Raw genomic sequence first — 23,050 nt, 5'->3', positions numbered from 1 at the left:
AAACCTAATTATGTGGCCAGAACTCTGAAAAAAATTGGAACTATGGTGCTGCTTTAAAAATATATGTATTAAAACGATAAAACTCAGTTTCTGTCTCAGTATAAATTCATTTTCATGATTCTGAACAAAAACATTTCTAAAATATTTTTTGTGAAAAAGGTAAAACATTTTAATAGCGTGATATTTTGTTAAGTTACGTTAAAGTGAAAAATATTGAAAATATTTTACGGTCCTTTGAGAATTACAATTCGTGCTTTTTGGTATAAATTTATAATATTTTGGTAAATAAACACCATAGTTTGGGTAGGGTTTAGAAGAATTTTTGAAGTCCTCGGAAAAGTTCAGAAAATGTTTAGTTTGCTGTTCTTCAAGAGGTTTCCTTAGCGTTTTACTCTAGAGTTCAGGGTTGAAAATGTTCTGAAACCAAATTCCATTTCCAAGAAAATAAAATCTAGAGTATCAAACAGAAATCATAATGACATGGCTGTGACGTGTAGAAACATTTCTACGAGCAGTGATCAATTCTTTAAGACTTATAAAAAATTCTTAATTTATTTAGTTAAAATTTATTTTTTTATCAGTTTATTATATGAATATAATTATTTTTTCATTTCATGCTGGTAAAAATAGAAATTATTCCAAACAAAGGAAACGTGTGTAAATCCTGTAGTACTATGTCACCTCCTGGCTGTCCTGGGGGATATAAATAATTGGGTTGGGGGGAGGGGGTGGTTTGAGGAACTGGACAGTACGGAAATTATGATAGCAGTGGCTGAGGTGCTGAACTTTCGATCGGTAATAAATGTTGCCGAGAGCCAGTTCACGTCGACGGGAGGAACCGAGCGTGAACTCACTGAACTCTCGAGTGTTCGTAACGTGGCCGCGTGGCATGGAGACGCAGGAGGGACATAATCTCAACACCTCCCCCCTTCTCCACCCCCTTATTCACCACCCACGTTCGGGGACGCAATGCTGCAACACGAATACACTTCAGATTCACAACGTTTTATAGTATGATCGGCGACGCTTTGTACGTACCTAACCCGAGAGAAGTGATCACAAAGGGGCTCTTTATTCGTGTTGTAATGCTCTTCTACTCGTCGGCACGGTAATGATACCAGCAAGCTCCTGTACAAGTTAATAGTTCTTGTATTGACGCTTATCCGTGGACCTCTAAAAAAAAATGTTATAGCTGAGATCATCAGAAAATAAAATACTAACACTAAATACCACCAAATGTGAATAACTAAAGGCCGATGGATGCGTTAGTTATAAATGAAAAACAAATATGCTAAAGGCTACCCGGTGTCGAGCAACGTCTTACTTCCCCGAGCTCCTAAAAGAGACCAAGTAGTAAATAAAATACTACTAGGTACGGAGTAGACAATGCTATTTTCCCTTTATTTCGTAATATTTGTGCTACACGATCGTAAACTTGACGAACATAAATTCAGTTTTGTAAATCATTTAATTTACTAAAAATGTGTTTAAAATGGGTCTAAAGTTTACAAATGATGTTTTTATTCATAAACTGTGTGTTTATTGCTATTCTTCTATGTAGATATACAAACAAATGGTAAAAATGTGTGTAAAATCTGTATGAGTAAACTAGGTTTTTTTTCGTTAGCATGTGGAGTAGCAGCCCTGCAATTATTTATAGAACTTCGTAACATTTTATTTATCTGATATAACAACGGTAGATCGAAGAAAAACATATCAATGTTGTTGTTTTTTAATCTTCTGTCCTTATAGCACTCACAGTACATATTAATTTCACGTCTATTTCACAAATATTCCTACCATTGAATCAGAATCCTTGTCATGTTGTCGTCATCGTTTTGCCAAGTTTCAACATGTGCATGCAACACGTGATAAAAAAATTAATAGGAATTACGTTTCTCATAATCAAAAGAAATAACAATATTAAGGTTTTACACAGTTAAAACTAAATGAAATACTGGTTTCCTTAAATACAAGTAAATTACGACCGCTTTGAAAAGTTTTATTTATTTATCAAAAGTTTAGTTAAGCTTTTAGTTATACAATAATTGGCTCACTGCTGCTGGAAGTGCGGCTTTATGACCGTATGCAACATTACCGTGGAGGTAAGAAGTCATGTAGTTGGTGTGTGAGATATTTGTCTTGTTAATACTTTAATCTGCACAGTAAAACAAATTTTAGTTATATTGAAGTTTAACGCTAATATCTTGCAGATGCGTTGGTATTGTGTTTGATTAGCAGTACTCACTACATGATGGCCTCTTAACGAGTCTTTATAGCAATTTAATTTCAAGCTATTAAACAAATTGATAGCACACTATCACTTATAAAGCTACATTTTGTTTTACTATCCAATTGCTACCAGTTGACTTCAACTTCAGAAAAGACACCCACTCCGTAGACTTATTTCTCCATGGACAGTAACGGGTCCCGACGCGATTACGTGCTGGGTTTTCAGCGACAAAGAAATACAAACATTACAAAAAAATATACACATTAATTACACACTGGATATGTAAAAGAGCACAATAAATTAATGAGTTGATTTATCATACTTGATGCTGCCCGAAGACCGTGCAACACGCACACTCGCCGCTAAGTTCACTCAGGTATGACTCACAGGGTTACTGGGATTATTGGGGGAGAGGGAGAGAAAATCTGCGCTTCATAAAGACCTTTCCTGAATCCGAATGCACAGAAGGTCTGAAGACGGCAACTAATAAATAATTGAATAGTTCAGCTGAATCGCCACCATTGCTAAGTCCTGGCAGACCATTTATTTAGAGCCAATCACATCCCATTTGTGACTGGTCCATGCATGTAGCTGTGATTGGAGGAGAGTGTGGTCAATCAGGATGCGTCTGCTTAGTAAGTGCATCAATTATGACTTTGGCTAATTCTCAGATGAGATAGTTCATGATTTTGGCGAAACAAAGAATTCCATATATTACTTCATCTGTACCCATCATCTATGTTGATGTGATTCGGGTGTTTTCGTTTTAATTTATATGGCTTTGTTACCTTCCCCAATCCTAAATGGCATGGAGTGATGTCAAGAGGGGATTTGGTTAGCGGCAGTGAGTACCAAGTGTCATTTATTATAAGCAAATATGTGCAAGGAATTGCGTACAAAATGAAACATACAAAAATATTTACAAGCTTTCCGCTGCTGATCAAAGTAATTCCATAATTACGTTAACAGCAGTATGTTGCAGCAACAAGAAAATAGTTAATTTAAAGGTGTATCCCAGAGAAGCAAGCAAGAGTATCTCCGCGGGTCCCTGCTGGAGGATTCTTCGTGTTTACTTGCCTCAATAACCCTCCGCCAGTAGACTCGTCCAGTCCATGCGGGCTCTCTCAGTTCGCAATGTTTCGCCTGTCTTAGTAACAGCTCCCCGACCGGAGCTCGCAGCTATGCTGTTAGCAATAGCACCAGGGACCAGCTGACGAGCCTGGAACCACTCTTCTTACAACCAGGTCAGTTCTACTCGTCGTCACACTCGACCTTCGCCTGTACACTGCAACTTGAGGCTCGAAGATGACCACCCAGACTCTACCGGCAAAGTTGTTTCGCCTCACAGTTAATTTCCTATCTGGTCGTCAACCTACTACAGGAAGCTGCCAGGTATTTGCGGATCTGCAAGAGTCTTTACTTTCGCCACGCCTTGTCAATGAACTTCAGTTGCTACTCCAAAACACATCCACCGTGAACTCTCACTTATTCGCCGTACAGTTGCACTGGCCGACGGAAAGACCCTTACCACAAGGTCGTTGAAAGGTAATAAAGTCCAAGTTCAGTTAACGTCATTCACGTCACGCTACGTCACCGTCACTCGCTTACCTGCCTGCGGTCATAACTTCGGTCCCTCAGCATTAACGCGTATTGTTTCTCCAAGAAAAAAATACAAGTCTCCTATTATTTGTGCTACTTCAACCACACACTCTACCATAAAGTTGTGTCTGTATTTTCGTCGTTGAGGGCCTCGACGAATTTTTTTTAAGTCCATCGGTTATGTTTTCAGTCAAAGTGACGTCAGCAAGCGTTTTGACAGCGTAGCGGCGTTGACGATGTCTTCTTCAGTCGAGCAGCGTAGCCTCCCCCTTGGTCGCTGATGGCCTCGTCCGATGGCGGCCCTATTTGTGCGTCTTGGGCAAGCTTCTCCCATTTACCAGAAGCATTCCGGGGCTCGTTTGAACAGGAACTGCTGAACGGAGTTTCCGCTCGATTTCCCGCCAAACACGATGATGGCCGGGCGGCTCCGAAGAGCGCCGAGGCTTTCCCGCGCCGCTTCACGCGGCTACTTGCTCTCTGCAGGGCGGGTTGCGTTCTCCGCGCGTTCAGGCGCGCGGCACGTGACTGCAATTCAGACGGAGACGCAGAGGCTCCGTAACCACTTCTGTGGGTGTGGTTGGAAACAATTACAAGTGCTGCGCTATTACTGTTATATTTGATATCTTCTAAATCTTCTTTTACGCTAGGTAGTGAAGATCCTCCTAGCCACGAAATCCTACGATATAAATTAATATGATATTCAAACTTAATGATAAAACTAAAAATGTAATTATATTACTTGTAATTTTTTTTCCTTATATTTTCTGCTATTTTTAAGAAAGCATAATTAACTAACATGAATAAAAAGGTTTGAACTCAATTCAGTGCACATGCTGTTTGCAAATAATGGCATCGAGTTTTATAGTTATAATTTAAGAATTTTATTTAAAAGTTTAAAATTTTATAAGTAATATTTTTTTAGTGTGTGGAGTCAGGGATTTTTTCCTTGTGAACAATTTTCTTTCTCATTCTGGACTGGGTCGTCCTTTCCACACCAGTCTGCAGAAGGCAACATGAAACCATCGTAGAAAAACCACCCTTTGAGAACATCAGGTGATCCCCCTCTACCACTGAAATCAAGCAGTCAGGTTTCATCATTCATCTTTACCCTTTTCAGCTAAAAAAATAAATAAATAAATCATTTATATAATTTATTTTCGTTAATATCCAAAAATAATATTCGCTCTCATGTATTCGGCCTGAGAAAATGTTACAATCTTATATTATACATACACCATTGTTAAATAGCTCATTTCTCAGTTCAAAAAAAAAACTTTCCGAATTATACTTTCGAAAATGTTTGACGCACAATAAACTAAGCAAAATTCAAGTTTGCAAAGCAAAAAATTTGCCAACTTTTTAACTACTCGCTTTTCCGCCGTCTTTATTGGAGAGAAGAATTTCGAAAAAAAGGTTTTAAAAAGTACATTAGGTTTTTCATCTTTTGTATCACGGTTTCTAACTTTAAGCTTTTGAACAATGAAGACGAATAGTTGTTTAAACAATTTATTAAGAATTTTACTTATTTGCTATAAACTTTCACTGTTGCAATAAAGCATACTTTTCTGCCACTTAACCATTTCATATTATAGGGTTAATGAAGTCATGCAACATCCGTTTATTTTTAGAACTTACCTTGATTTTTTATTTCAGTTTCGTATTGGGTTCTTGTGTTTCACGCATAATTTACAAAGCAAGCCTAACTACTATCAACGTGGTGTGAAATTTGCCATAAAATATGCTCTATACTAACTGAAATTATATAATTCAACATTATCACCGTCTAGCAAGAATTTTTTTTTTCCATAAAGTTAGAAATTTCAGTTTTCCATTGTCCTGTAATGGCAAAATCATCTTAAAATAAATACGAATTTAGATTCAAAGCTTCTCTCATACGTTAACACTATGAAGTAACGAAGATTACCGGTAATAATCCACACACTTTCCGGGTGGTAGGACATGAAAAGCTACTTTCTCGAATAAAATATAAACTTGAACAAGAGGCCAATAAACTCTAAAAATTGCTCTTCCATGTGCGTTAAACCATAATACATATTTGAATGAAAACATTTTAGAGATAGCTTGTTGATTGTTAGAACAATGCTTATGTTTGAAAACAATAATATAAGTTTGTTTGAAGGACTTTGTATACAGTTCACTTAACATTAATGGAAAAACCATGGAGGTAGCAAGTAAGGGAGTTAGTGTGTACAATCATGTTAATACTTGTAGTCAAAATATAATGATCCCTCTCCCTCTCCCCGCTCCGTTTTTTCTTATCTGCATAGCAAAACAATTTTTGCTATAATGAAATTTAACGCTAATTTCTTGTGTTGATATTATATTTGTTTAGCAATATTCACTTCATGATGGTATCTTTACAATTCTTCTAAGCGAGTTATTTCAAATCTATTAAACAAATTTATAGCATACTAGCTGCAATACCCGGCGTTGCCCGGGCTGAACACAGGGTGTAGTTAGTAATTGTCTTCTTAATTTGAATGTCAAGTGTGAAAATTAATTTATATCACTTTCAGATCCCGACAGACGTTGTTCTGACAGGTTATAGTTATTTACCTGGTCTGTATGTAATTTAGACTTTATAAAGCAATATAGAAAAAAGCTGAAAAATAAGCGATTACTAATATTAAAAAGATTCCATTGTCTAGCTAATGCTCGGCCTGCATTGCAATGCCTCATTCAGTTTTGTTTTATAATATGTTTGAAGTAGTTCCACATATACAAAGCATCTATCCATCTCTCTATATATATTTATCTCTATCTACATCTATATACATCTATGTATCTCTCTATCTCTATTTATCTCTTTATATCTACATATACATATACTTCCCACTATATCTAAATCTTCTATATATAAGTCTCTATATAGCTCTATACATCTATAGGTATATATCTTTATCTAACCCATTTCATTCTCTATACCTCGCTCTATCTCAACTTATCTCTCCGTCTCTATCTCACTATATATATATATATATATATATATATATATATATATATCACTCTTTCTCTGTCTCTCTTTTACCTATATTTAAATAAATTGTGTCATGCGTGCGCACTTATACAACAAAAACAGACGAAGTGCCGCTATATAAAATGAAATAAACACATTTTTGACACGATTCGTGCTCCAACTATTGAAAAATAGTTATACCGTCTCAGTAACCTTCATGGGCATGCGCTAACAACTCACAAAAATTTCATCGCATTCGGATGAATGGTATAGGAACGCATACGGTACAAACAAACGAAAATTAAAGACATGACAAACGCATCAAACGATGGTGCGTTTAAAATTCAAGGCAACTCTATCTATTGACAAAGTTAAGAACAAAACTGTTATTAGCGCCTTTACTTTGCTAGCCGCTGCGAGCTCCACTAAGCGGACTGGTCTCACCAAGGAGAAAAATATTAATTTGCCAGACCTTACTTAGTGTATGATCGTGTGTCAGACATAGAGAAATGACACTCACTCACTATTTGTATGTCAATGACCCATGATTTTTTCTGTTATAAAATGAAATTATCACTTTTTCACTCCCTTAGGGATGGAATTTCATATTAATATGGGGTATATGTGTTAATCCAGGTTATAAGCTAGCTGTAGGCCAAATTTCATTCAAATCCATTCAGTAGTTTTACGCGAAAGAGTAACAAACATCCATCCATACTTACAAACATTCGCGTTTATAATATTAGTAGGATACCCATGTGCCCGATGGGAAAGTTTTTGATCCTCAATTTTGATAAATCACTAGAAAAAAGCTTATTCAAGTGACTTGTATTTATAAACAGGAGCCTTATCATTAATTTACAAATATCGAACTTAATAGATGACAAATGTCCATGCAGTATTCATCCCTTATTTTTAATCTCCTTAAGGAAGAATTTTAAAAAATCCTTCTTAGTACTCACCGACGTTATATTAGAAATCATTTACAACATTTCATGCTTCTATAGACCCACCAGTTAAAGCTGTGCGTTCTCTGTCAGATAGTAAGTGTTAGAGTTATTTTAAGTAGATTAGCCTTTATACAGCTACGATATGTTTTGCGACCCGGTTGAGACCAGTTGACTTCAACTTCAGTCAGACACCCACTCCAGTAGACTAACAGATCCGTGGGCAATACATTTAAAGAAGTAATTCCTATTGAAAGATGACGTAATAAAACAGTTAATTTGATTGTGAACGGATATACCTACCCGCCGTAATCACACGAATACGCCCTCGCCTTCCTTGGTTCCTCCGAAGCTGCCTGCGTCTCGAATTACGAATTCCTCCCTCCTCTGCACGCACGATTTTCGTAAAGTATTCATTGCGCGCCGCCCTCTCCAGATGTGAGGATTTCTTCCGGCACCTCTCTCTCTCCCTCTCTCTCTCTCCCTCTCTCCCTCTCTCCCTCTCTCTCTCTCCCTCTCTCCCTCTCTCCCTCTCTCTCTCTCTCTCTCGTTCTTATCCAGTCTTTATCACGTTACTCGCCTCGCGCCTTTCTCCCGGCTTCCCCTCCGTGTCTGACGAGACACATGACGAGCATCTCTGGATTCCTTCTCTAAAGCGCACAGATCAGCAACTGTGGAAGAAATACGCAGGAGAGAGAAAAAGAACATTCATCCAGTACTTTAGTAATCGCCAGTGATGTATAAACATCTAACCTCGGTAATGAGCGAATTCATGTGTATTCATGTTACAAATTCACTTATAATAAGAAAATCGTACAGGAATTTTAACGTAGAATTATTTAAAATAATGCCGAGCCTGATAAATATACGTAAATTTTGTTTTCAACTTAATTTATGGACGAGAATCGCGCGTATTTTCCACAACCGCCTTTACAATTCGCTGCTGGAACAGCTACGTCAATTATCAAATCATTCCTTTTGAAGACGAAATGTCAAACTATTAAATTAAATGACTCCGTTAAAAGCGAAAAGGACTTGAAAATAATACGAAACCCCGTCGTTCGACCTGATTTTCGACAAGGAATTTTATTAAATTACTGCCAATCTTTCATTTTGTCTCTATGAACTTTGGTTTGCGCCTTCCATCACAGATGTCAGCACTGTGGTTTCGCATTTCCGTCCCATGCGACTTCCGTTCCATTCACGAAATCACTCTTACCAAATGCCGTATACCGAGAGCTAAGACGTTAGACATCAAAAATTGTTCAATGTTGCTTCGCAAAGAGTACTGGTTACTAATAATACACGTTTTTCGTAAATTTTCGGTTCGCGAATTTTTAACACAAATTTTCAAAAATCAATTTTAATCACACACAAAAAACTCTCAATCTTAATCTACTTCAGATATACTTTGCTTCCACCTAACGTTTACCCTGTTTACAGCGAAATGCAATTTTAAAAGTTATATTCAAGCATATTTTTACTACAATTCAGTTTATCTGCCACAGCGAGGATCCATTTTTTTTCTTTGGACGCAGTTATTTAGTCAGAACTAACTGTCGTTGCTTTAATTTGGAATATATTTTTTTAGATGGCCCCTTTTGACGTGACAACGTCTAATAAATCGATGAACGCCGGCTGCACGCATGAAAAAGAGTCCCATAACGCACATTGTCCCACTACGATGTGTCCCGTTACGCTAATTATACGCTTGCGCCGCATCTCTCTTCCACTCGATTGGAACAACCATCGATTTGACTTTTCAATCATGTTTTCGTCGTTTGAATTATTGATATTATGTAATTTAACGAATGTCCACCGATTTTCAGCACAATCGGTACAGTTATTTAAAAGTAATGTTGAATTTTCAAATACGTTTTTGTACGAATAATGGTGTTTTACAGTTACACATAATAATTCAAATTACATACGGGATCTTTTGCACAATGTTTTAAAAAATATTGTAACACATTATAAATAAGTTTGGTGTATTTGGGATGCGTATTTGTTATAAAATCGTATTATAAAAACGAAATAATATTATTCCCATACGGTGCTGTCATCTATGGTGACGGACGCGAACCGAATGAATCGCGCTAAATATCCGCTTCCGCGACAACCAGGCACTCGTTAATACATATTTTCCTTTGTTTATCGCGAGAGGTGTTATTATTAATGAATTATAAATAAAATTTCGTGCCCGGGGCCACAATTGCATATAATTTTGAGCACTGGAAGACATAAAAACGTAAAATATTCTCGACGAATTTTAATTTCGGCCCCAGCGCACCACGAGCGTCTGGGTTTGAGATTAAAGCCGAAATTCTTTCTTAAACTTACTAATACTTATTTTATTAACTGCAAGGGCATTGTTATTAAATTCTACGTTTAATTTCACGACGAACAAACTTCGTCGTTAAATGTGTAATTGCGAAAAAGCGTAAAACATTCTCGACGATCTTGAAGTTAAATAGCAAACATGTATAAAAGTTATAGTTAAAATAATTTCTTCGTTAAAGTAATAAACATATTTGAATTAATGAGTGCAAATAAAAGTAAATTATCAATTAATATTGTAGAATTTATTTCACTCCTTCTTTGTATCCATACAAATTAGTGGTAATTCAATAAAAATGATTTAATTTTATTCATAAAAATATGCAATCATTTCATCAATGTTTTGTTATGACGTTGTCACGTTAAACTATCGTCCGTAAACCGACTTTACAGACAACCGATTTTTTCACACACACTTAGGATTGGAATTTCATAATTATATGTAGTCTATGTCACTCACTCTCCAGGCCATAAACTATATATATAGCCTATATATATATGCAAATATCATGACGATCCGTTGCTCCGTTGCTGCATGGAATAAGGACGGACAGACAAACTCAATTTGGCATTTGCAGTCTAAATAGGGATGAAGTAGCTTAGCTTCTGGGCTGTAGCAGCGTCCTTGGCGAATATAATTCACCGGCGTTTCGGTCGACATTGCCGTCGCCATCGTCAGGGAGCAGTTACCTCTACTGAACCCAGAAGCCGAGCTACTTCAGACAGTGGCCGCGAAAGCCTGCGAACGTTGTTGAGTAGGTGATGGGTAGAGACCGGAAAAATTCGCGGGTGCAATGACCTCCAGGATAGACTCCACTATCCTCTACACACTCGGGAAAATGCCAACTGTTCATTGGCTGCTGACTTGTTGAGTCGTCTCGACCGGGTGGCCTGTGATTCAACACTTCTATGAGTGAGGGTCTCTAATTGGTTCTTATTACTCCAGATTAACGGTGAAACCAATGGCAGAAGCAGCAGCACTAAGGTATAATTATTTGAGCTGTAGCATTCCACGAAATGAATCCGCGAATGGTTCAGGTCTCTAGTGATGGGCCGTGACGGACAGGGAGTTGCCCCTGAGCGGCGGCCGGTGTTGTCTGTCGGCAGCGGGCGTGGTCGCGGTGGAGGCGCTGTTGGGACGGCCGGCGGCGCTGCCCTGCGACATCGAGCCGTCCACGAGGGACGACCGCGTCTACATGGTGCTGTGGTTCCGGGACTCCGCGGGCAAGCCGCTCTACACGTGAGTCCACGTCCACTGCCATTCCTGTTTGCACCTGAGCAGGACGACATCTCTTCCACCCAGGCCTCAGTGTTGGGAGTGTAGACAGTCCTTTGCGAGAGAGAAAAAAAAAATATTTCGTGGAGTCCCTCCGCGCGGAAGAAGTGAAACTTCGTAATGTGGAAATGAAAATAGGAAGGGGTAGAAATTGATTTTTATTGAAATAATATTGTTTCTTTAAAGACAAACTTTATTGACATTGCTTACGATTCACAATCGATCGCATCTTTTAATTATCATTTTTCGAGTGGAGGAACATCCAAATCTATAACATTTACAACGGGATTATGATAACTGGCCTGTAACAGGTATACTACGGGCATGCGTTCGAGTGCCACGCATTCACTCTCGCTCTGTCTCTTTCTATTCCCCCTCCCCAGGAGCGTTGAACGTTTAACGCAACAGTGCTTTCATACCCCCCTCCATGGTAGCGTTAAACGTTTAACGCAACCATTGTGTGGAAGTCGCATTAGAAGTTTCACTTCAAAAACGCAAGATGGAGAATGCTCCTGGCACAAGTTCGTGTAACATTTTACCGACTGCAACATTTTTTTTTTCTGTTGCTGCTAATGATGTCTGACACGAATAATTTTGTTTATAAGCCTTTTTTTTTCTTTGTCTCATCTGTTTAGTCACGTGTTTCTGCCTTGTGAAGTGACTAACATGACTAAATAGATACAATGCAGATTGATTTTTCCATCTCTGCTTACATTACCGTAAAACCAACTGAAAAAAAAAACTTAGGTTTTTCTAGATAAAAAATAAAAAGGACACCCAACACATTCATTCGATGGTAGCTGACAATCGGTTTTGGAGTTGAACACCTTTTGTACCAACTGCCGTGTGACCGTACACTTTCGCGTTTGAAAACATGTTTACTTAAACACCTGGAGAAGTTTGGCGTTACGTGTAACCACGCCCTTATATACACATGACATAACTAAAAAAACACTCAACTTATAAATGTAATCACTTAGAAACTAGTAGCTTAGAAACGCACAATGCCGAAATAATTAATCAGAAACATCATGACTCAGTAAAACACAACTTAGAACTGTCATAACTTAAAAACATACAAATTAGAACTTTGGGTACTTATAAACACGTAACTAATAAACATTGTCGAACCACGGAACTTGAAAACGTCATAACGTGATTTAGAACTATTATAACTTTAAAACACATAAATTAGTAATATTTTAGAGTAAAAAAACACAACCTATATCTGTTATAGGTAAGAAATACACAACTAAGGAATTAATAACTTAGAAACTAGTAACTAAGGAACTAATAAATCAGAAATGCATGACTTAGATACACATAACACCAAACCACAAAACTTAGAAACGTCATAACTGATAATCATGCAACTTAGAACTAATACTTATTATAAACACACAACTTATAACTATCACATATTAGAACATATTTCTTTAAAAGAATTCCAACTTGTTTGTTATAAAGTTATGTGTTTCTGAGAATTGTGTTTTCAAGTTACGAAAGCACCTCATAATTATACTGCGTCCCTCCTCTGAAATGCCAAAGCACCCGGTCTTCCAGCCATTATTTTCTCGGCCGAATGTTCCTCGGTGGTATTAAGGAGGTATTTACTCGATAATTTTACTTCCTAAATCTCGTGTTTTTACTCATGACTTTCAATTAATTCATATAATAAATATGGTGGGTTTCTTGTAAGTAGTTTCATCAATTAAATAAAAATTAATGATTTTTGCAAAACTTAAGGTATAACGTGACTTTAATGATTGAGGAAATGCGGTTTTCAGTTTTAAATTAATCGTTTGTATGTAGACTTTGACAAAAGACTCGTTTATTTTTTGGGTACAAATGGCATTTCACACGTATTACGAACTCAGTTCATTCTAGAGTTGAAATATACATTAGACTCTAAAGCTTCTCTAAACCACTAAATTAACTCTTATTAATTTTATCAAAGAACCTATAAACAGTTGAAATAGTTACACAACAGGGATCCCGATAGGTTACAAGTCCTGCCAATAGAACAACAGGAACGAGTTAAAACACAAGAGCGAGTGACCCTATGAGATTTAACAGGGAGCAGAGGAGGAGAGCAAGGGTAAACATGATAAACAAAAAAATAAACAGGGAACTAACAAAATTGAAACTGTTTCAACATTACCACCAAAACTCACTTAACAAAATTGAACGTTCCTAGAACACAGTAGTCCGTAGGCTTTCACGACATTCGTGACATTACTTTCTACCTTTCTACATATTTGCATGCGTGTTTAATTCATCAGTTAAAAACATACCTTAAAAAAGCATTCAATGAAGAACAAAAAAAATAAATAAGCGATTAACTCTTTAAGGATATACGGCAGCATGCATGCTGCCTAGGGCAATACCAGAAAAGCGGCGCGCTAAATCCCTGCGAAACATTTTAATAGCGAAATTCACAGTCCAAAAAAGAATTATTCTCATTCGAAAAAGTGTAAGCAATCAAAACTTCATCCCTTGAAACGAAAAAGAATAAAACCTTCATTTTAAAATTTAAGTGTCTCTCAGGATGATGTGTTTTGGCTAATCGTGGCAAAAAAAAAAAAAATTACCGACGTATAAAATCTGACCTTAGGAAAAACTCAAACTAACAGGTAGGCCAAACTAAATTTTGCAGGTGGCTGGCCGAAACAAGGTAATTTAGGCAAGAGGTTGCTGAATGCTAAAGAAGTTACATTACGTTGTATGGCTACCACGGACCGGACGAAACCAACACACTATGAACAGAGTTCTGCCACGACTCGCCTGTATGACCTGGACACCTATTAAACCGACACTATGATGAGGCAGCGCCGGCGCCGATCCATCATCAGCCGTCCGGGGCAGTTACAGCGTGCGCGAGGCCAAGGACATTGACCCGGTACAGGCGCACCGGCCGCGCATGCGCAGACTCGGAGGAAACCAGGGGAGGGGCGGGCTAAATGCAGAGTCTTAAAGGAAGAGGGTGAGGGAGAAGGGGAAATGAGTACGCCGACCCGCCACCGATGAAGCGCCTGCATGTCTTCAAATCTTCGGCGCCCGGTGCAAACTAGCAAAAGATCGAAATTATAGAAGCAAAATAATTTTGGATACAACCCCCCGAGGGTTCAATTCTCATTCCGGATTTGTTTATTACATTTTCGGGTCAATATTATTTTTTGTTTTATTGCAATTCCCACTGGTGTTTCCACTGTACAAGAATTCAGAATGTTTTTTGGTGGTGTTTTTTGCGCTAGATATATTCCACAAGTTATCTGACATGTGCTGAAAGACTAGTAAATATTCATAAAAAACTTTTTCTGACTGATAAAGTTGTAATCGCTCACAACAAATTCGTTTAATTTGTTCCCAGAATTCGGTTATGCAAGCAGCTTTCTTTCTACATTCAAGTTTTATGAAATACGTATGTTGTTCATAAATATTTGTAATAAAAGAAAGCATCACGAACGATACATAGGAGGAGGTGGCGCAGTTTTCCAAACCCCTGAAAAACTCAGCTTTCTAGAATTTCGGAAAATATTTTTTTTTTTTTCATTTGCGAATGAGACACTAAAATGAAGAGTTTTACGATATTCGACGTACGATTAACGGCTAATTCAAAATTGTTTACAATGCGACGTCATGTTCTCACTTATTGCTTGAAATGAAATAACATATGTCTATTTGCTTTTAAGTTTCTAAAAAAAGGCAATTAAAAACACTTACATAATTGATAAAACATTTTTGAAACAAACAATCATAGTTATATTTTAAATAAATTTATTATCATAAGCAAAAACATATTAATTCAAAAAAATTTAGGTTACTAACCTACTTATTTGCACCTTTGCGCAAGCGTAGTGACTTACCACCGTGACTCCTTTCGCAAAATATACATCTTCCCCTGGTGAAACGATCCTCTTAATGCCAAACAAGGCTCATTAAAGGATGGTGTGAACATCGGCACCCCAACCTGCAAACAGCTCGTCCCATCGTAAAATATTCACACATGTTTTTCTTTTTCCTGATGTAAATGACTGTTGTCTTGGGGATGATTGCTTTGAAAGACTTCAACCATCTTGCGAATGAAATAATTTAGCAACAACAGCTGAAGTTGCAATGATTCAGAATAATAAAATGTTCCACGTTTGTTTTTATTACATTAATTTGGTGGTCAGTCAGGACCATAGTTTGGTGTTTTAAGAATGTGTCAAATCAATAATTCCAGATATAGACAGGGTTTCTAATTCCAAACACGTTCCCATTGTCACTATATACAATCGTTGAGAAGTTTAATCATTATAGAGAACGCGGGGAATCATTTATTATTTTTGAAGTAAAATTAAATCAGCATTCATTTGAAACTGTAAGAAACCTCATAATAGAATCACATAGAATGCCAATAGAATCATAGAAAAATCTAAGATATGTAATAATGTATACGGTAATGTCCTTGCTATATTAGAATGTGTTTGTGATTTTTTTTCGTATAGTGATATTAAATTGCCAAGTAGCACTCACATACTAACTAATTTTTGTGGCTGTTATATTTCCTGTAAAATATAGTGTATTTGTGTAAATTATGTAAAGAAAAAAGGAAATTTAGTAATAATATACATACACGCGGGACCAGTTTCTCGCTAATGATATAAATATTATGCATTAGAATTACCATGATTATACCATATGAGACATACCATGTGATATGAATTCTGAAAAGATATTAAATTATAAAAGAAAAGGATATTAAGGTCTAGCGAGCTGCGCAAACATTCCAGCGCATGCGGGTTCTGATGAAATTAATTAACGTGGGGAACGGAAACAGAGGCGGAATCAGGAGCTAATTACGTTGATTGGCTGGGAGTGAGCGGGCTCCCCGACGTGCGCCGCGGGCCTTCCGCCCCGCCGGCCTCCGGCATCCTTTCGGCGTCCTGTTGGCGTCCTTTCGGAGCGAGCGAACCAAATACCTGTCCAGTTCGTGAAGGGGGTGAGAGCTCCCGAAAAAGTAACCTGAAATATTGTCGCGATCACGTGACGTATGCGGTCGACTCGCCATGACCCGTCTCGTCCGTCCGTCAACAAAGCCGAGCAATTCACACCCACCCGCACGTCCGTTTCAATGCTGCCAACAGACGAGGAGGTTCAAATATCTGTGAAAATGTGACTTGCGTAGGTAGGATATACTGACAATCATAAAAGTCAAGCACTTGTAAATCATTCATCTATTTTTTTTTTTAGTTTTTCTGTGTAATTAATTACACTTATACGTCTCAGTCAATTATTTTATCAAACATAAGACTTTGAATTTTTTTTAACGAAAGTAAACATTCAATTAAGCCTCTAAATAATTTTTAATAATAATTTAAGATAGTAAAGGGCGCCGGTAATACCTTGCTAACATTTTTCAGGATAAATTTCATCCGTCCGTCCATCGAAAGCTTGGGAAGAATATGAAGGACGTACGGCGGGAATTTTCCGGCCTTCTGATTGACAGACGGATGGTAAACGGTCGGATGCGACTTACCGTTGCAAGTCAGTTATGATACGATCACTCACCGCGGTGCTTGATGCGCGCTGAGCCATGTGTGAAAGGCTAGTTTACGATTGGGTGCTCACAGACTCCGTGTTGGTTATTTCATTTTCTAGTCATTGCTATCAATATAAGGGATTTATTCTGTGATTTATTTTCCGTTAGCTCTCTTCAATTTTTGTTTCGGTCACACATTGTCTTAACAAATACTTACCAAACGTTACTATCAAACTGTACAAGGTCGCGCAAATGATCATAATTATAGGCACTTGGGGAACTTTTACCACTACATTGTGTTACAAGTAGGGAAAAAGGTTCAGAAAGGATATCCCCATTAATCAAATACAGTTTTATTTATTACTAATAGTCACACTGTTTATTGTATTGCAACATTTAAAATATATGTCCACAAATTAACCACTCCTTCGCCCAGTCCGCAGTTCACCGTAGCTCGGCTCGACAGCGGTTCTACCTTCCGCTCGCCTCTCACCACGCACCGCGGTCCAGCCACGCTGTCCCGCCCCGCACGACTCGACACACAGTCCCCGGTACACCAGTCGCCGCACAGTAAGTCCGTCTCTTGTCGTCCGGTTATCGCTAGTCAAGGGGTCACTCACCCTCTTCACTTCACTCTCCACTCCTTAGTCTTGGAGGCTGGCGTCGCCACTTTTATACCCCTCGGCCCGTGTCTTCAGGAACGACTTGACACCCGAAGTTCCCAGAACAATGACGTGCTAGTCACGCCACTCCGCGCGGCGACCTCCGGGAGGAGATGGACGGAGAGATCGACGACAAGGCGAAGCAGGAAGCAGGAAGCGGGGGAAGCAGGGTATCGGGTAGCGGGGGTAGCGAGGCCGGGAAGCTATTCCGGGAAGTAATGCGCCGCGCTTCACCACGTTCCACTCCCGGAGCTAATGGCACGGCTGACGTCTGCCTCGGGCCCAGGCTCTAGTACGCTCTTAACAGTAAGTTGAGATGAAACATGAAATTAACTAGAGCTATCGTGATACATTTACAGGAAAAACCATCAAATAACAGAAATAAAAATAAATTTAAAAAAAAATGGCGTGTGAGGACCTAGTACAGTAAAGATAAGTCCTGTCCTAAAAATATGAGTGTGTGTATACGAGTGAAGTGGTTTACGGCAACCATTACACTTGTATTACAGTCATAATTTAATGGCATCATTAATTCTTAAGTAATCAGTCGTAAACTAACCGTAAGTGCCGTCAAAATATACAATATTTTGGGCCTCTAAGAGGACACTGAGCAAATATTGAAGGCAAATTTCTTGGAATTTGGATTCGGTGTATTTGACAAAGTCTCTTCTCAAAGAAAATAAATATTTTAATGAGATAGCATGTTCTCATAAACCAAGAAAATTGTAAAATAAAATTTAGTAACAATATCAAGCAGATCATTAGTAATTATCTAGGACACTAATAAGATGTTCCGGAAGACGCAGGTGGCAACAAGCTGCTTTTCAATAAAGTTGGTTAAACGCACCACGGATATTCTCAAATGCACTGTTAAATGTTGTTATACTCCTTCCACGCCCTCTTGCATACTACCTATCTACACCTGTCTATGTATGTATCGGCCATAGTTACTTTGTCATTTTCAGGCCTCAGCCAGACTGTCGAGCGACACGGCGATAGAGCAATCTCTCGCAAACACAGCAAGTTTGTTGGAGTGGCCACACTGGAACCAGGCGATCGTTCACGAAGGAATAATGTGACTTCTGAGCGTTGGTCGCTCATTACTGCGTGTGCTTTTATTCGTAATGTCGGCCAGAGAACTAATGATTGGCGCCGTTCAGTACAGTCCAGTGTTGAAGTAACACATTAGTCTTGTGATCCGATCCTCAGTACTTTGTAAAATTTGATATTTAATTCTCTTTTAAGGAAAAAAAATCGGTGCATATACAGTTTGTTCGCAAACTGCAGTGCATGAATTTAATGGGTGGCAGCGGAATGCCGAAAAAGGCAATTTTTTTTTAAAGTGTAAATGATACCGTGAAAAATTACAGGTGCGAAGAGTACCGCGAAAATTTGAATTTGGCGGGTTCAGGGCATTACTCTATTGGCTGAGAGGACGCGCGATCGCGCTTCTGCTCGGCGCCTGTAATTTTGCATGGTATCATTTCCGGACCTATGTTCCTTAATTGTTTTGGGCATTCCCTGCCACCCATTAAATTTATGTCCAGTTCGTGTTTGTGTGATTAATGCTGAGATCACGATATCGTCACGGTCACGACGCGAATAAAATTATTTCCTACCCAATCACTTTCGAAACGTCTTTGACGTCAGCGCGACAAAATTTGCTGACGCGACAGACCTGTTGATTCGAATGGATTTTATTTCCACCGCGTTGCGGGCATGACGTTACTAGAATGCGTGTCGGAATTTTTTTCTGAATGATGATTATTCTGGTGTAATTGTGCATTGGTAATTTTTTTTAAGGTTTCGAAGGTGAAATATTTTTAATGAGTTAACGACGATAAAATTATGATCAAACATATATTTTTTCAAACGTTTCGATTAAATAAAACTTGGTAAACATTGGTGACCGTCGTATGCGTGATGTATATGTAATAGCCAGAAACATTTTGTATATTTCCATTTACTTCTGTTTGTCGCTCGGGCACAAACCTCGTGTCCATAAAAATGCGACATTTTTCTCACTCATCGCGTCTTTAGCGTCTCGTCCATCGCTGTTCAAGATTGTTATTGTAACTAGCTGAAGTACCCGTAGTTTCCCGGCTAGCCCCCCCACCTTGGGAGCAGATTTAACGACCGAGCATAATTTAAACGGAGGCAAATACTGCATCAACAATGTTGTCATAGAGATTTTCGACCAAAAATTCTGATCTTTAAAGCCTCCGAATATCCCCTCCCCGGTCCCGTCTTTTAAGAAGACGTATTTTAAAAATAATAATGAAACATGTGTCGTTTTATTTCTTTTGAAGAGTATATTTACAAAATTTCATCATTGTAGCTTTTTTTTAATGTTTCTCCATACAAACTTTACCACCTCTTTAGGGATGGAATTGAAAAAAAAATCCCTCTTTAGTACACCCCCAACGTACTCAAGGAATATTTTCTCCGAATTCAAAAATCCAGATCCACCGGCTTAAGCTGTGCGTTGTCTGTCAGTCCGTCACTGTCAATAGTTTTATTAAGTAGAGTTACTTACAATACTTTATTTACTAAACACATCGTCGTGCTAGTTTGAAATATAGCAGCGAGTTCTGAAGTGCCTGCAGTTTCGAACTGTAATCGCGAGTTTTATTTTGCTCCGTGAGGTTGGTACCGTTCTGGGAGGGCGCAGCGTGGCACGGCGAGGTTCGTGGAACATCATTCTCGCGGCCGCGTGTTATCTGGATGTAAATGAGGCCTCGGCGCCACACCACCGCCGGCGAACAAATGCGCCGCGCGAACAAACAAAACAAAACAAAACAAAACAAAACACGCTCGCGCGCGTGACGGGCCGGATGAGGAACGACCCCTCGCGCCAGGAGTTGCCGTGGCTTCGCAGGCACGGTCGAGGGAACACTTCTCGCTCGCGCGGCGCGAAGAATTGTGGGTCGGCCGGCGGAGCGTTCGCGCGGTTACAGGGGGGGGGGGGGGGAATGTGGGATTTTATTCCGTTCACGAGTTCGAAAACGTAAAGGGATTTACATCCCCCCCCTGCGAAAAAGTTTTCGTCAGACGCGCGCAATGTAATTTGTGGGTGGAGTTCGTGACCGCTTGTTCCGGCTATTCAGAATAATAAAAGCGACGACGCGTGGAGTTCACGGGTTTAAGGGAAGCAGGTTTTTTTTTGCTGGGATAACATTAACGCCGTTGTTACGGTACATTTTTTCAGTCCGTAATCGTCGAATGAGTTGTCAAAGCTGCTCGTTTGCGGAGGAGCATTTAATTTATTTTGAAGCAATGGTCGTCATCAGCGTTAAGCCAATTACTGGCCAAGAAGAGTTACTGGATAACCAGTATTTGATAAAGAGTATTAACGTCCCCGCCTTATGCTCACGACCCTTAAATTAATGGTTCCTCAAACCGCAATCCCATTGGGTGTTGTGATATAAACATAGTCGGTGTGATGTAACTTCTTACAAATGTGATGGTTCTCAAAACGGTATAGGTATCCTACTGTTACTGTTGTTCTATCAACAGTGCTTGTGAACAACTTAAGGTAACTGCAAGTGTTCGTGAACAAATATCATGTAATATTTTGCAAGTGTCAGTCGGGTAATGAGTACTGCTGTTACTACTTCTGAGCGCCGTCAGTTTGAAGCAGAATCACACCACGCATACTTAAATGCAAAAGCATTGTGCTTAAAGAGCAATACAATAAACAAGCAATGTCACAGACATCGGAGTGCGATTTTTCGGGTTCGGTTTCCCGATGTGGTATGATTAAATATAAGGAAGGTAAATACTGTAAAATTAATTTTTGCTTGTAAGCTAGGATGATTTTCAGGTTCATCTTTTTATTTTCTGTTGTCCTTCGGGATGAGAAGTACCAATTTTATTGCGAAAAGTCCTGATTTTAAAACATAATACCAACACAAAATAACTTACATAAATCGGTGTACCTAGTACTTGTGTTTCCGCATGTATGAATAACCATCATATAAACCACCATTGATAAGTTAGAGAAAAATCCGACCGAGTGCTCAAACTATAGACAGTTGAGGAAGGCAATAGTGTAAAATTTGTCTTTTGAGTTTTCTTACAAATAACGTTTTCTGCTTCGATTTGCCACTTATCAGTAGGTCAATTAAAAAAAATAATATATTTCAAAGGAAGTTTATTGTTAAAAACTTCTAAACGTTTATTAACTAGCGATTTGGGAGTATTTTCTTTAGATTAATTTTAGTGTTAATTTATTTTATGTTGAAAAGTGTCGTGTTTCATGCATTTGATGATCTGGTTAACTCTTTCCTGCCCACCCCCCTCCCTCGGGCAATTAAAATAAAGCGTAGAAAAACCCCCAAATAAAATAAACTATACGTATTTGGCTTCCAGCAATACTACGATTCGACAACTTTCACGTTATACTGTCGAGAAGAGAGGGTTAAGGTCCTGCCAACATAACAATGGTGACGACTGCGACTGCCGTGCCACTGCGGCGACGCGCTGGTCCCTACGTCCAAGTGTGCCGCAGTTAATGATGTGCTAGCACTCGAATGTTATACAGTAGATCCACAAAAGAATGTCACAGCTATAAATTTGAGTAGTATCAACTGTAAGCGTTGCAGAGTTTTGTTTCAAGGTCACAAAATTAAAGAGCATAACTTCAAACAGTTTTAGGTAAGCGCATGCGCAAGGACTGTTTTGTTGTTTTCTCGCTTGCAGCGCCACCCACACAAACCGGTGACTCCGGAGCGTAAAGCGTTTTATGTTATGCAATTTGCCAAGAGATAATCGGTAATCTCTCCCTTCCCCATTTAAATCCCTTTGTACGAGAGAAGTTGAACGTCGAAGCCCCTGACCGTTGGATTAGTCGTAATGGTCGAGACGACAGGGCTCTTTTTCGCTTGCCTCCACATTCTCCTGAAATCGTGTCTACGTACCGCCGCAACCTAATGATATGCCATAGTTAAGACACGGAATTGAAGAGGCTATTGCTTCCATTAAACCGAACTTGTTAACGAAAGTGTGGGAATAATTGGACTTAAGGTTGGATGTATGACGTACAACTAAAGGTACACATATTGAACAACTGTAATAAAAACTAGGTTAGTTTACCTTTAATTTGATGTATTATTTTTTGTAAATAGTCTAAAATAAACTGTTATATTATATCATTGAAACTGGGACACTCTTTATTAAATAAATACCAAAGCATTCGTAAGAAAATAACTAAATGCAAGAAAGCACCACCGTATCTCAGCGTTGTTTTATTATCTCACACTTTTCAACTCGTACTTTTCATAAATAAAAATTATTAATATTCATTAAGTTTTCAGTCTAAAGGTGGACTCACATGACCCGTCGCGTCGTCTGGCAACCATCCGCACTTCCGTTAAAAACCTTTCCATATTGATGCTGCCAACAGACAGACAGTGGTGAATTGACGATCATGAAACCCAATTTGTAGCTATCGGTATACGGCATTCGGTGGGAGTAATTTCTTGAACGAGACGGAA

General features: G+C 38.7%; 1 protein-coding gene across 1 annotated transcript in view; it reads left to right on the top strand.

The window, feature by feature from the left end:
* The window catches only part of LOC134539874 (hemicentin-2-like), a 98,339-nt gene that overhangs the window by 10,841 nt on the left and 64,448 nt on the right, over positions 1 to 23,050 (top strand). Inside the window, exon 5 of the mRNA XM_063382603.1 lies at positions 11,201 to 11,333. Coding sequence (XP_063238673.1) covers positions 11,201 to 11,333 — 133 coding nt within the window. The remainder of the gene's footprint in view (positions 1 to 11,200; positions 11,334 to 23,050) is intronic.

This window comes from Bacillus rossius, chromosome 1 (assembly GCF_032445375.1).
Source record: "Bacillus rossius redtenbacheri isolate Brsri chromosome 1, Brsri_v3, whole genome shotgun sequence".
Taxonomy (NCBI): domain Eukaryota; kingdom Metazoa; phylum Arthropoda; class Insecta; order Phasmatodea; family Bacillidae; genus Bacillus; species Bacillus rossius.
Note: the sequence above shows the minus strand (reverse complement) of the source record. Positions and strands in the feature narration are given on the sequence as shown.